Source organism: Hyperolius riggenbachi, chromosome 3 (genome assembly GCF_040937935.1).
Source record: "Hyperolius riggenbachi isolate aHypRig1 chromosome 3, aHypRig1.pri, whole genome shotgun sequence".
Taxonomy (NCBI): Eukaryota; Metazoa; Chordata; class Amphibia; order Anura; family Hyperoliidae; genus Hyperolius; species Hyperolius riggenbachi.
In genome coordinates this window covers 395151922-395166369 of record NC_090648.1, presented here as the reverse complement: position 1 = coordinate 395166369, position 14448 = coordinate 395151922, and the positions used below count along the sequence as shown (strand labels likewise).

At 43.8% G+C, this 14448-nt stretch overlaps 1 protein-coding gene across 2 annotated transcripts in view; it reads left to right on the top strand.

Annotated features, from left to right (window-relative positions):
- KCNMB1 (potassium calcium-activated channel subfamily M regulatory beta subunit 1) overlaps positions 1–14448 on the top strand; it is a 475157-nt gene that overhangs the window by 319029 nt on the left and 141680 nt on the right. For both annotated transcript variants that reach the window (XM_068277414.1, XM_068277413.1), the window contains one exon: positions 12025–12220. In XM_068277414.1, coding sequence (XP_068133515.1) covers positions 12025–12220 — 196 coding nt within the window. The remainder of the gene's footprint in view (positions 1–12024; positions 12221–14448) is intronic.

Genomic DNA, 14448 nt, shown 5'->3' with positions numbered 1-14448 from the left:
TTATTTTCTGGTGAATGCTCCCACATAGCGATTATTTTCTGGTGAATGCCCCCACATTGCGTTTATTTTCTGGTGACTGCTCCCCACATAGCGTTTATTTTCTGGTGAATGCTCCCCACATAGCGTTTATTTTCTGGTGACTGCTCCCCACATAGCGTTTATTTTCTGGTGACTGCTCCCCACATAGCGTTTATTTTCCCGTGACTGCTCCCCACATAGCGTTTATTTTCTGATGAATGCTCCCCACGTAGCGTTTATTTTCTGGTGAATGCTCCCCACATAGCGTTTATTTTCTGGTGACTGCTCCCCACATTGCGTTTTATTTTCTGGTGACTGCTCCCCACATAGCGTTTATTTTCTGGTGACTGCTCCCCACATAGCGTTTATTTTCTGGTGACTGCTCCCCACAAAGCGTTTATTTTCTGGTGAATGCTCCCACATAGCGTTTAATTTCCAGTGAATGCTCCCACATAGCGTTTATTTTCTGGTGAATGCCCCCACATAGCATTTATTTTCTGGTGAATGCCCCCACATAGGGTTTTTTTTCTGGTGAATGCTCCCACATAACGATTATTTTCTGGTGAATGCTCCCACATAACGATTATTTTCTGGTGAATGCTGCGCACATAACAATTATTATCTGGTGAATGCTGCGCACATAACGATTATTTTCCTTCAGACTGGCATCTTGCTACTAATTGCCCTATTTCCTCTGGGTGCTGCGTATGTTTGCAAATTGAACGTGGCACCCATGCTGCTGGAAAGCTGAATTGATATAGCCATGCCATGCACAGCTATAGGGATTCGGATATGTGTGTGCTTGTGGTGTTGCGGGGGGGCTTTTGTTGCCGGGAGGGGGGGGGCCACATCCAGATTCCGCATCGGGGCCCAGAGGTTTGTAGCTATGCCACTGGCCATAACTACTTCCTGTGGCAATGCATTCCAAATCTTAATCACTTTTACTGTAAGGAACCCTTTACTAAGTAAATGGCTAAAACGTTTTTCTTCAATGTGCAGATCATGTCCTGTAGTCCTTTGTGAAGGCTTAGGGACAAAAAACTCATCCCCCAAGCTTTTATATTGCCCTCTGATGAATTTATACATGTTATTTAGATCCAATCAAAGGCGTCTTTTCTCTAGACTAAATAAACCCAGTTTATCTAGCCTTTCTTGGTAAGTGAGACCTTCCATCCCTCGTATCAATTTTGTTGCCCCTCAGGTGCTGCTCTAAAACTGCAATATCTTTCCTGTAATGTGGTGCCCAGAACTGAATTACATATTCCAGTTGTGACCTTACTAGAGAGTTAAACAGGGGCAATATTATGCTAGCATCTCGAGTTTTTATTTCCCTTTTAATGCATCCCAAAATTTTATTATATTAAGCTGCAGCGGCTTGGCATTGAATATGATTATTTAACTTGTTGTCTATGAGTACTGCTAAGTCTTTCTCCAAGTTTGATTTTCCCAACTGTATCCCGTTTCGTTTGTATGGTGCTAGACCATTGGTATGACCAAAATGCATGACTTTACATTTTTCAACATTGAATTTCATCTGGCATTTATGTGCCCATATAGCCATCCTATCCAGATCCGGGCGCAATATGTCCCTATCTTCCTCCAAGTTGATGATTCTGCACAATTTTCTATCATCTGCAAAAATAGCAACATTGCTTTCTACTGCATCTACTAGATTATTAATAAATACATTGAAGAGCAATGGTGCCAATACTGACCCCTGTGGGACCCCACTGCTAACAGTCACCCATTTTGAATATGATCCATTGACCACAACACTTTCTTTTCTGTCCATTAGCCAGTTTCCTATCCATGCACACAGACTCTTCCCCAGTCCTTGCATCCTCAACGTTTGCACCAGACTTTTGTGGGGAACAGTGTTGAAGGCCTTAGCAAAGTCCAAGTATATCACATCTACATCATTCCCAATATCCACATTAGTGTTTACTACCTCATAAAAGCTGAGCATGTTAGTCAAACAGGACCTGTCTTTAGTAAACCCATGCTGATGCTGAGAAATTAGATTATTTTCTACTATGAAGTCTAGTATAGTATCTCTTAGTAACCCCTCAAATAGTTTGCATACAGCTGATGTTAAGCTTCCATGTCTATAATTTCCTGGATATCAAAAGAAAGAGCAATAAATTTATTGGCGGGGTTTCCACGGGGGGTCCGTACGCACGCTGGAAACCCTGTGGAACTGGCAATGCTTTGGCCAGGGATCGCTATACAGCACAATATGGCTGTATAAAGATCCCTGGCAACTTTACCTCTGTTTTGAAATTTTTAAGTTTTTTTTTAAAGTTCAGCGTGTGGGAAATAAAAAAAACAAAACATCCCCCCCCCCCCCCCCGAGCCTCTTTAACCCCTTGTCCCCATGCAGGCTGGGATAGCCAGAATGTGGAGCCCCGGCCTAGAAACCCCATCATGAAATTCCTTGCTCTTTCTTTTGATATATGTAAATTTACACTACCGTTAGGTTTGCTACATTATCTGTCATTTACAGTATTTAAATGTATACTTTTTTCCTATTGAAACTTTAAAATAGATTTTCTCAAAAACCATAACTATAAAATTTTGATTTTTTTTCCTTTTGTTCCTACTGTTTTACTTAACATGCCCTACTGGTGTTTCTAGCATGTAAGGGGGCTTTGCTATTAACAGTTAAAGTAATCATTGGTAATCACGGATTCCGACTCATGATTACGGGTGTAATGCGAAATTCCGATTCAAAACTGCATTCGAATTCGGAATTCCAATCCTATTCGAAATCACGATCATGGCCAATCCAGAAGTGGGTGGAGCCGTGATCAGAATCACTCGAATCCGTGATCGGAAGTATCCGTGCACCTCTGCAGAATGATTGGTGGCTGAAATGGTCATTTTGACAGACGGTTATCATGTGTGTATGTACCTTCAGTATGTAGATGAAGTTTACTTGTTGTTCACTTATTTCATTTACTACATATCTGTTTAAAGTGGATACGAGATAAACTTTTACTCATTGCTTAGTTGTGTTCCTTTCATATAGTTTATAGGGCATTCCTCAAGCCAAATACTTTTTTGTTTTTGTTTTAATACTCAAATTCCCTATAAACTAAACAAGCCTCACCCACAGCTCCTTTTGTGCCTTGGCACTCTTAGAGCAGTGGCTGACCGGCCAGGGGGGAAGGGGGGCAACCTCCCCCCAGGCCGCCTTTCATTCAGTGATTTAGGGCTGGTCTGGTGTCTGCCTGGTGTATTCAGGTTTGTTGTTGTAATGCAACATGAAACACTAGGCTAGCTGATAAAAGTGCAATTAGAGGGCAGGCAAGCTGGTAAATATACACAGCATGATGCAGAGCTTGTCTGGAGGGTCCATGGGCAAACATCTGTCTTGTCTATCCCCATTGTTATAATGACTGCATGTGTGGATAAGGAGTTAAACAAGTTGAAAAGTTTTTGACAGTCCCTAGACTCCAGGAGGGCTGCTTTCTGACTTGTGTGAGAGACTGACAGGGACAGGAGTCATATTATAGGCAAGTAACCTCTGTGTGATGTGAGATTGCAATACAGCTCTGCTCTATCTCAGGCTATTCTCAGTCTCTCTCCACTCCTCCTCTCTCTGGGCTAGTGCACACCAAAATCACAACAGCAATTGCTAGCAATTTGCGAGTGTGATTTTGTGAAACGATTTTCAGAGCGATTTTTGAATGAATCGCTCCAAAAAATGCTACATGCAGTGTGTTTGCGATTTTTAAAAAATCACAACGCTGCTGTGGTAACACCGTCATAGAGTAACATTAGCCAATCTTCCCCCCCCCCCCGGCAGGGATAAATACTATTCCCCCTCCGAGTCGTTGCAACTCTGAGGGAGGTGTAATTTGGGGTACGGTGATCACCGGAGTCCTGAATTTCCCTTACCCACCCCGCGCAGCATATTATTGCTGCTATGGGTCTCCTAGTTTGGGTAACCGGTACTGAGCGCCGTGCACCAAAACCACCTTCTCGCTCCTCTCTCCAATCTTGTTATTAGAAACCATAATCTAAAGCTGGCCATACATGCATCAATTGTTACGGACAGATTCTTTCACTATGATCGAATCATAATGGCTTTTCCACCTGTCAGTACTGAGTATGGATGTTGCCTATAGGGTTTCAAACTATGGTGAAGTGGGTCGTGGGCAGGCAGTGATTCACCACCAATAAAAAGCAGGTAAGCAAGGCATGGATGTTGGGGGGGAGTGAAAACAGTGATGGAAGGAGGGGTATCGAAGCTTTGGAAATTAGCATTAACGAGGCAGGGATCATGGTGCCAGCAGGAAGGTCAGTAAGGATGTGTATGGTGATGGGGGAGGGGATATCCGAGGTGGAAGAGGGGCAAATTTGAGGGATTAGTAGAGATGGTGGCGAAGATGAGGACATAAGTGTGGGTGGGGGGGAGGAATGAGCTTCGGGGAGTTAAAGTGGCCATACATCTGTTGACTTGACAGCCGACCGACCATCCGTTTTGATATTATCGAATTAGATAAAAATTTTGGGTGGAAATTGGTTGAATGTATCAATCTGAGATGTTGGGAAATCTCAGGCCAATGTGATTGTCAGGTGCGATAATCACGGAATGCAATAACCACGAATGATAGACATGACGTAAACCCCGGCCGTTGTCCCTCAAAATGTATTATGTGCACCCATTGCCTGTATTTCCGCATTGGTGCTCCACGTGACGTGACTACTGGCATATACGACATGGGGTGCGTGTGTGACGTCATTTGGGCTGGGGCTGCCATGATAACGGGCCTCTGGTTTGTGTTTCCCCCCAGGCCAAAAGGTCCCAGTCCTCCCCTGTCTTAGAGCAATGTAGCAAGGGCTTATGGGGGCTCAGTCTGGGCAGGAGGAGGTGGTGTTACTAGCCATAGATTTCAGAGGCAGAGGAGAGGAGAGAGGAGGAAAGGGGATTGAGCTGAGGGCTGGAGATGCTATCAGCTTGCCTTTGTAATGTGACAAGCAGAACATGGCTGCTGTCATTTAGTGTTGGGCGAACATCTAAATGTTCGGGTTCGGGCCGAACAGGCCGAACATGGCCGCGATGTTCGGGTGTTCGAGCCGAACTCCGAACATAATGGAAGTCAATGGGGACCCGAACTTTTGTGCTTTGTAAAGCCTCCTTACATGCTACATACCCCAAATTTACAGGGTATGTGCACATTGGGAGTGGGTACAAGAGGAAATTTTTTTTTAGCAAAAAGAGCTTATAGTTTTTGAGAAAATCGATTTTAAAGTTTCAAAGGGAAAACTGTCTTTTAAATGCGGGAAATGTCTGTTTTCTTTGCACAGGTTACATGCTTTTTGTCGGCATGAAGTCATAAATGTAATACATATAAGAGGTTCCAGGAAAAGGGACCGGTAACGCTAACCCAGCAGCAGTACACGTGATGGAACAGGAGGAGGGTGGCGCAGGAGGAGAAGGCCACGCTTTGAGACACAACAACCCAGGCCTTGCATGAGGACAAGAAGCGTGCGGATAGCAATTTGCATTTTGTCGCCATGCAGTCATAAATGTAATACAGATGAGAGGTTCAATAAACAGGGACCGGAAACGCTAACCCATCACAGATGTTCATTGTTCATGTTACTTGGTTGGGGTCCGGGAGTGTTGCGTAGTCGTTTCCAATCCAGGATTGATTCATTTTAATTTGAGTCAGACGGTCTGCATTTTCTGTGGAGAGGCGGACACGCCGATCTGTGACGATGCCTCCAGCAGCACTGAAACAGCGTTCCGACATAACGCTGGCTGCCGGGCAAGCCAGCACCTCTATTGCGTACATTGCCAGTTCATGCTAGGTGTCTAGCTTCGATACCCAATAGTTGAAGGGTGCAGATGGATTGTTCAACACAGCTATGCCATCTGACATGTAGTCCTTGACCATCTTCTCCAGGCGATCGGTGTTGGAGGTGGATCTGCACGCTTGCTGTTCTGTGTGCTGCTGCATGGGTGTCAGAAAATTTTCCCACTCCAAGGACACTGCCGATACCATTCCCTTTTGGGCACTAGCTGCGGCTTGTGTTGTTTGCTGCCCTCCTGGTCGTCCTGGGTTTGCGGAAGTCAGTCTGTCGGCATACAACTGGCTAGAGGAGGGGGAGGATGTCAATCTCCTCTCTAAAGTCTCCACAAGGGCCTGCTGGTATTCTTCCATTTTGACCTGTCTGACTCTTTCTTCAAGCAGTTTTGGAACATTGTGTTTGTACCGTGGATCCAGAAGGGTATAAACCCAGTAATTGGTGTTGTCCAGAATGCGCACAATGCGTGGGTCGCGTTCAATGCAGTTCTAGGCCGAAGAGTTCATAGCCTAGGGTCACAAAAACCTGTTTATTTGGGCAATTTCAATGGTAGTGATGCTGACGTACATAAATCTCAGCCATGGCCTTTAGCAACGTCTGAATTTCACGAAATGTCTCATGCAGGTAGAAGACATATTGTTAGACTTGGGTTCCAAAGATGGGGTCCCTACATCTCTGCAAACCAGAGTTACAGCTGTCCAAAATTGGTAAAATCCCCCATAGGCTTTCATTGCCTCCCTATTTCACTTTCCAAAATCTCACATCTTTTCAAAGGGCAATTGCTCAGCAGTGGCAAATTTTCTAGCATTGTAGGGACCCTTAGGGGGAACATGACTGGTGAGTTTCGGGCCCCTAGGCCGAAGAGGTCATAGCCTAGGGTCACAAAAACCTGTTTATTTGGGCAATTTCAATGGTGGCGAGTCTGACGTACATAAATCGCAGCAATGGCCGTTAGCAACGTCTGAATTTCACGAAATGTCTCATGCAGGTAGAAGACATATTGTTAGACTTGGGCTCCAAAGATGGGTTCCCTACATCTCTGCAAACCAGAGTTACAGGGCTCCAAATTTGGTAAAATCCCCCATAGGCTTTCATTGGGCCTCCTATTTACAGTTCCAAAATCTCACATCTTTTCAAAGGGCAATTGCTCAGCAGTGGCAAATTTTCTAGCATTGTAGGAACTGTTAGGGGGATCATAACTGGTGAGTTTCGGGCCCCTAGGCCGAAGAGGTCATAGCCTAGGGTCACAAAAACCTGTTTATTTGGGCAATTTCAATGGTAGTGATGCTGACGTACATAAATCTCAGCCATGGCCGTTAGCAACGTCTGAATTTCACGAAATGTCTCATGCAGGTAGAAGACATATTGTTAGACTTGGATTCCAAAGATGGGGTCCCTACATCTCTGCAAACCAGAGTTACAGGGGTCCAAAATTGGTAAAATCCCCCATAGGCTTTCATTGCCTCACTATTTCACTTTCCAAAATCTTACATCTTTTCAAAGGGCAATTGCTCAGCAGTGGCAAATTTTCTAGCATTGTAAGGACCCTTAGGGGGAACATGACTGGTGAGTTTTGGGCCCCTAGGCCGAAGAGGTCATAGCCTAGGGTCACAAAAACCTGTTTATTTGGGCAATTTCAATGGTGGCGAGTCTGACGTACATAAATCGCAGCAATGGCCATTAGCAACGTCTGAATCTCACGAAATGTCTCATGCAGGTAGAAGACATATTGTTAGACTTGGATTCCAAAGATGAGGTCTCTACATCTCTGCAAACCAGTGTTACAGGGCTCCAAAATTGGTAAAATCCCCCATAGGCTTTCATTGAGCCTACTATTTACCGTTCCAAAATCTCACACCATTTCAAAGGGCAATGGCTCAGCAGTGGCAAAACTCACCAGTCATGACCCCCCTAAGAGTCCCTACAATGCTAGAAAATTTGGTACTGCTGAGCCATTGCCCTTTGAAAAGATGTGAGATTTTGGAAAGTGAAATAGGGAGGCAATGAAAGCCTATGGGGGATTTTACCAATTTTGCACCCCTGTAACTCTGGTTTGCAGAGATGTAGGGACCCCATCTTTGGAATCCAAGTCTAACAATATGTCTTCTACCTGCATGAGACATTTCGTGAAATTCAGACGTTGCTAACGGCCATGGCTGAGATTTATGTACGTCAGCATCACTACCATTGAAATTGCCCAATTAAACAGGTTTTTGTGACCCTAGGCTATGACCTCTTTGGCCTAGGGGCCCGAAACTCACCAGTCATGTTCCCCCTAAGGGTCCCTACAATGCTAGAAAATTTGCCACTGCTGAGCAATTGCCCTTTGAAAAGATGTGAGATTTTGGAAAGTGAAATAGGGAGGCAATGAAAGCCTATGGGGGATTTTACCAATTTTGGACCCCTGTAACTCTGGTTTGCAGAGATGTAGGGACCCCATCTTTGGAATCCAAGTCTAACAATATGTCTTCTACCTGCATGAGACATTTCGTGAAATTCAGACGTTGCTAACGGCCATGGCTGAGATTTATGTACGTCAGCATCACTACCATTGAAATAGCCCAAATAAACAGGTTTTTGTGACCCTAGGCTATGACCTCTTCGGCTTAGGGGCCAGAAACTCACCAGTCATGTTCCCCCTAACAGTTCCTACAATGCTAGAAAATTTGCCACTGCTGAGCAATTGCCCTTTGAAAAGATGTGAGATTTCGAAAGTGAAATAGGGAGGCAATGAAAGCCTATGGGGGATTTTACCAATTTTGGACCCATGTAACTCTGGTTTGCAGAGATGTAGGGACCCCATCTTTGGAATCCAAGTCTAACAATATGTCTTCTACCTGCATGAGACATTTCGTGAAATTCAGACGTTGCTAACGGCCATGGCTGAGATTTATGTACGTCAGCATCACTACCATTGAAATAGCCCAAAAAAACACGTTTTTGTGACACTAGGCTATGACCTCTTTGGCCTAGGGGCCCGAAACTCACCAGTCATGTTCCCCCTAAGGGTCCCTACAATGCTAGAAAATTTGCCACTGCTGAGCAATTGCCCTTTGAAAAGATGTGAGATTTTGGAAAGTGAAATAGGGAGGCAATGAAAGCCTATGGGGGATTTTACCAATTTTGGACCCCTGTAACTCTGGTTTGCAGAGATGTAGGGACCCCATCTTTGGAATCCAAGTCTAACAATATGTCTTCTACCTGCATGAGACATTTCGTGAAATTCAGATTTTGCTAACGGCCATGGCTGAGATTTATGTACGTCAGCATCACTACCATTGAAATAGCCCAAATAAACAGGTTTTTGTGACCCTAGGCTATGACCTCTTCGGCCTAGGGGTCCGAAACTCACCAGTCATGTTCCCCCTAAGGGTCCCTACAATGCTAGAAAATTTGCCACTGCTGAGCAATTGCCCTTTGAAAAGATGTGAGATTTTGGAAAGTGAAATAGGGAGGCAATGAAAGTCTATGGGGGATTTTACCAATTTTGGACCCCTGTAACTCTGGTTTGCAGAGATGTAGGGACCCCATCTTTGGCATCCAAGTCTAACAATATGTCTTCTACCTGCATGAGACATTTCGTGAAATTCAGACGTTGCTAACGGCCATGGCTGAGATTTATGTACGTCAGCATCACCACCATTGAAATTGCCCAAATAAACACGTTTTTGTGACCCTAGGCTATGACCTCTTCGGCCTAGGGGCCCGAAACTCACCAGTTATGATCCCCCTAACAGTTCCTACAATGCTAGAAAATTTGCCACTGCTGAGCAATTGCCCTTTGAAAAGATGTGAGATTTTGGAACTGTAAATAGGAGGCCCAATGAAAGCCTATGGGGGATTTTACCAAATTTGGAGCCCTGTAACTCTGGTTTGCAGAGATGTAGGGACCCCATCTTTGGAATCCAAGTCTAACAATATGTCTTCTACCTGCATGAGACATTTCGTGAAATTCAGACGTTGCTAACGGCCATAGCTGAGATTTATGTACGTCAGCATCACTACCATTGAAATAGCCCAAATAAACAGGTTTTTGTGACCCTAGGCTATGACCTCTTCGGCCTAGGGGCCCGAAACTCACCAGTCATGTTCCCCCTAAGGGTCCCTACAATGCTAGAAAATTTGCCACTGCTGAGCAATTGCCCTTTGAAAAGATGTGAGATTTTGGAAAGTGAAATAGGGAGGCAATGAAAGCCTATCGGGGATTTTACCAATTTTGGACCCCTGTAACTCTGGTTTGCAGAGATGTAGGGACCCTATCTTTGGAATCCAAGTCTAACAATATGTTTTCTACCTGCATGAGACATTTCGTGAAATTCAGACGTTGCTAACGGCCATGGCTGAGATTTATGTACGTCAGCATCACTACCATTGAAATTGCCCAAATAAACAGGTTTTTGTGACCCTAGGCTATGACCTCTTCGGCCTAGGACTGCATTGAACGCGACCCACGCATTGTGCGCATTCTGGACAACACCAATTACTGGGTTTATACCCTTCTGGATCCACGGTACAAACACAATGTTCCAAAACTGCTTGAAGAAAGAGTCAGACAGGTCAAAATGGAAGAATACCAGCAGGCCCTTGTGGAGACTTTAGAGAGGAGATTGACATCCTCCCCCTCCTCTAGCCAGTTGTACGCCGACAGACTGACTTCTGCAAACCCAGGACGACCAGGAGGGCAGCAAACAACACAAGCCGCAGCTAGTGCCCAAAAGGGAATGGTATCGGCAGTGTCCTTGGAGTGGGAAAATTTTCTGACACCCATGCAGCAGCACACAGAACAGCAAGCGTGCAGATCCACCTCCAACACCGATCGCCTGGAGAAGATGGTCAAGGACTACATGTCAGATGGCATAGCTGTGTTGAACAATCCATCTGCACCCTTCAACTATTGGGTATCGAAGCTAGACACCTGGCACGAACTGGCAATGTACGCAATAGAGGTGCTGGCTTGCCCGGCAGCCAGCGTTATGTCGGAATGCTGTTTCAGTGCTGCCGGAGGCATCGTCACAGATCGGCGTATCCGCCTCTCCACAGAAAATGCAGACCATCTGACTCAAATTAAAATGAATCAATTCTGGATTGGAAACGACTACGCAACACTCCCGGACCCCAACCAAGTAACATGAACAATGAACATCTGTGATGGGTTAGCGTTTCCGGTCCCTGTTTATTGAACCTCTCATCTGTATTACATTTATGACTGCATGGCGACAAAATGCAAATTGCTATCCGCACGCTTCTTGTCCTCATGCAAGGCCTGGGTTGTTGTGTCTCAAAGCGTGGCCTTCTCCTCCTGCGCCACCCTCCTCCTGTTCCATCACGTGTGCTGCTGCTGGGTTAGCGTTACCGGTCCCTTTTCCTGGAACCTCTTATATGTATTACATTTATGACTGCATGCCGACAAAAAGCATGTAACCTGTGGAAAGAAAACAGACATTTCCCGCATTTAAAAGACAGTTTTCCCTTTGAAACTTTAAAATCGATTTTCTCAAAAACTATAAGCTCTTTTTGCAATTTTTTTTTCCTCTTGTACCCACTCCCAATGTGTAAATTTGGGGTATGTAGCATGTAAGGAGGCTTTACAAAGCACGGAAGTTCGGGTCCCCATTGACTTCCATTATGTTCGGAGTTCGGCTCGAACACCCGAACATCGCGGCCATGTTCGGCCCGAACCCGAACATCTAGATGTTCGCCCAACACTACACGTGACCCGTTCGGCCAATCACAGCGCTAGCCGAACGTTCGGGTAACGTTCGGCCATGCGCTCTTAGTTCGGCCGAACTCGAACATCACCCGAATAGGGTGATGTTCTGCAGAACCCGAACAGTGGCGAACACTGTTCGCCCAACACTACTGTCATTGTATCACAGGAATAAATAATCATATACAGTTGAAGCTGTTTGCAGCTAGATTTGATGTGCAAACTATCTAAATTTTAGATAATATATATAGACAAGTTACTTGTTATAGGTAGTTTTTCACCTTGGATCCATGTCTAACCCAGAAACCGCACAATGTATAGCATAGTAAAAAGAAAAAAGAGCGTACATAAATATTTTACGGAGATTAAAAAAACAAACAAGCAAAAAAAACAAACAAACAAAAAAAAACAACGAAATGTAAACAGTATCTAGCATTGTTTTGTAATCTCACCCACCCTAATTTGGTATTTTTCTTTTAAAGTGTGTGGAGTGCTGAGTCTACGTGTACCGTAGTAAAAACAACTTTCAAAGAAAGGACCAACTGTATCCATAACAGCCACACAAAACCTGAAAATATATTGAAATATCCATGTCTGGAAGTATTAGTAAATCTAAATTTTTCAGAAGATGTTTTTATGCTATACCATACAGAGGAATCTTCTGAATGGAATAACAAGGTAATGTTCATCTACTATATCAGCTTCTTTACAAAAGGTATCTTCGGAATGATGTATCTGAAAGTATTGGTGTAATTATATTTGAATGGATGCTACAAGTAAAATCATTGTAAGGTCCCCTTGTTCTTTAAAGCGGTATCGTCACCATAAAAATCAAATTTCAACAGCAACTGGTATGAGTGTATTAAGTGATAAAGATGCTAGTCCTGCATTCAAAACTTTCAAAACTTTTTCTGCTGTTATGATTTGGAGTTATCACATACTTAAGGAACACTGGCCCTTTAGTAGTCGTGCCAAAGAATTGCATGCTGGGGTTCTTTTCATCTATAATGTATTCCTCCTCTTCCCTTTATTTCCCTGCCAGCTTCTTATCTGAAACCTAATCCCCTACTCACTTGTGTTTACAAGCAAGGCTAAGGCGACTCAGCGATTGGAGGAGACAAGAAAAAAAGTAAAGGGCAGAAATGACATCACAAGTTAGCCTTAACTGTGGGCAAAAGACATGGCCCCGACCAGGAACAGAATTCTCGTAATTTACTATATAACATTCACTGAAATCAAAACGTGGACAGTATAATACATGTGTTATGTAAGTAGATCAAGTATTTATCTACTTATATATGTGTTTTTTTTCCCTGACATAATATGGCTGATCCTACTGCTTTAATGCCTTTTTCATAAAGAGCCTCTATAGTGTGATCTAGGTATTATTGCCTCTGCCAAAAATATAGCTTGTGTACAGTGCCCTCCCAATGTTTCAGCCACCAATTCGTCTAGTGGATTGATTAAGCTGAGCGCATTGTTCTCCTAACTCACCCCACCCCCTCTGCAGTCATTGTGTACTTAGGGGTGTAACTGGGATTCACTGGGTCCCAATGCAAAGCTTTGGATGAGGTCCCCCTCTGCACCCCCTTAAAGGAAAACTATCAATCAACATGTTTTTTAATGGGATGGGGATAGCTTGTCTAGGTTTTCCTAAGTACTGCTGTAAATGTTTCCCTCCTTTTTTTCTTCCTTTCATCTTATACAAGTCCTTTTAAAATCTCTCTTTCATTCACTGACAGTGTGGAACTGATGAATAATGGGAGAAGAAAACTCTGTTAACTTTGTTTATATTTGTATAGTTATACCTCTATCATCCCAATCAGAAAATTATCTGGTAAGGTTAGGGATGCTGGAATGTGGTGATATGAGTTTATGGAAAGGTTTTTTACATACAGTACATTTTGAGAAAGACAAGGTTCTTAGTATTATGTTCCAAGCAAATATTTATTCCCTCAGGTTGTGGGGGTTAGCAATCTGAAGGTCCAGAACATCTACCATGCCTTGAGGTGGCCTTCTCTGTCCTATATGTATTGTCAGACATATGCTCTACGGGACACAAGTTTGTATTTGACATTTTGAATTTATTATAGTTTTTTACAGTGTCTGGAGAGGCCATGCATCATGAAGCCCTTGATTATGTACCTCCTGTGCTGCCCTATCGTGCACTGATCTGTTGAGTAGTGTAGCCCAGGTATTGTAGGCTGCAGGGCAATGCGACCAGGTATATTATAAAAGAGCTATTGCGCTTAATCAATCCATGAATCTGGAATTTTTCTCCTGTATGCGTGATTTCATTTTTTTTTTTTCCGGGTGTGAGCATGTGGCATTACAGGTATCTAGGTTGTGAACATCTGGCTAGACAGTTTTCAGTAAAGGGTGTCTGGCTATCATTATGGTTGTAATCTTAATGTTGGCTTGGTGGTTCTTCAATGTCTTTGCTCTTTACAAAACACGATGTTTTAAATCTAAAACAGTTATCTAATACAGAGGACTTTAGATAAGGGTCTTTGGTTAGGAGGGACCAATAGCATTTCAATGTTTCACCATGATCTCACCATGATTGCTGTAAAATCTTGTAATAAATGTTGGGTTTATGGTTTCATCTTCTTTGGGCTTTTGTCTCCCCCTAAGGAGTTCGGGCCTGTTTGCATTACTTGCCCCGTTCCTTGCCTCATGTATTAATGTTTGTGCAAAGTGTCTTTGTTTAAATTTTTTTTAACAGTACTTAAGCTCGTGCAACATTAGATATGGCTTGAACTGTTTGCCAGTGGGCAGTTCCTGGCAAAGAACATGTGCGTGTTCGACCCATCCCCATGCAAAAACAATGCACCAGGGTTCTTGGGTGCTCAGGGTGGTGTACTAGCAGCAAGAAACTCCACTGGGGACACAGAACAGAGGCCTAA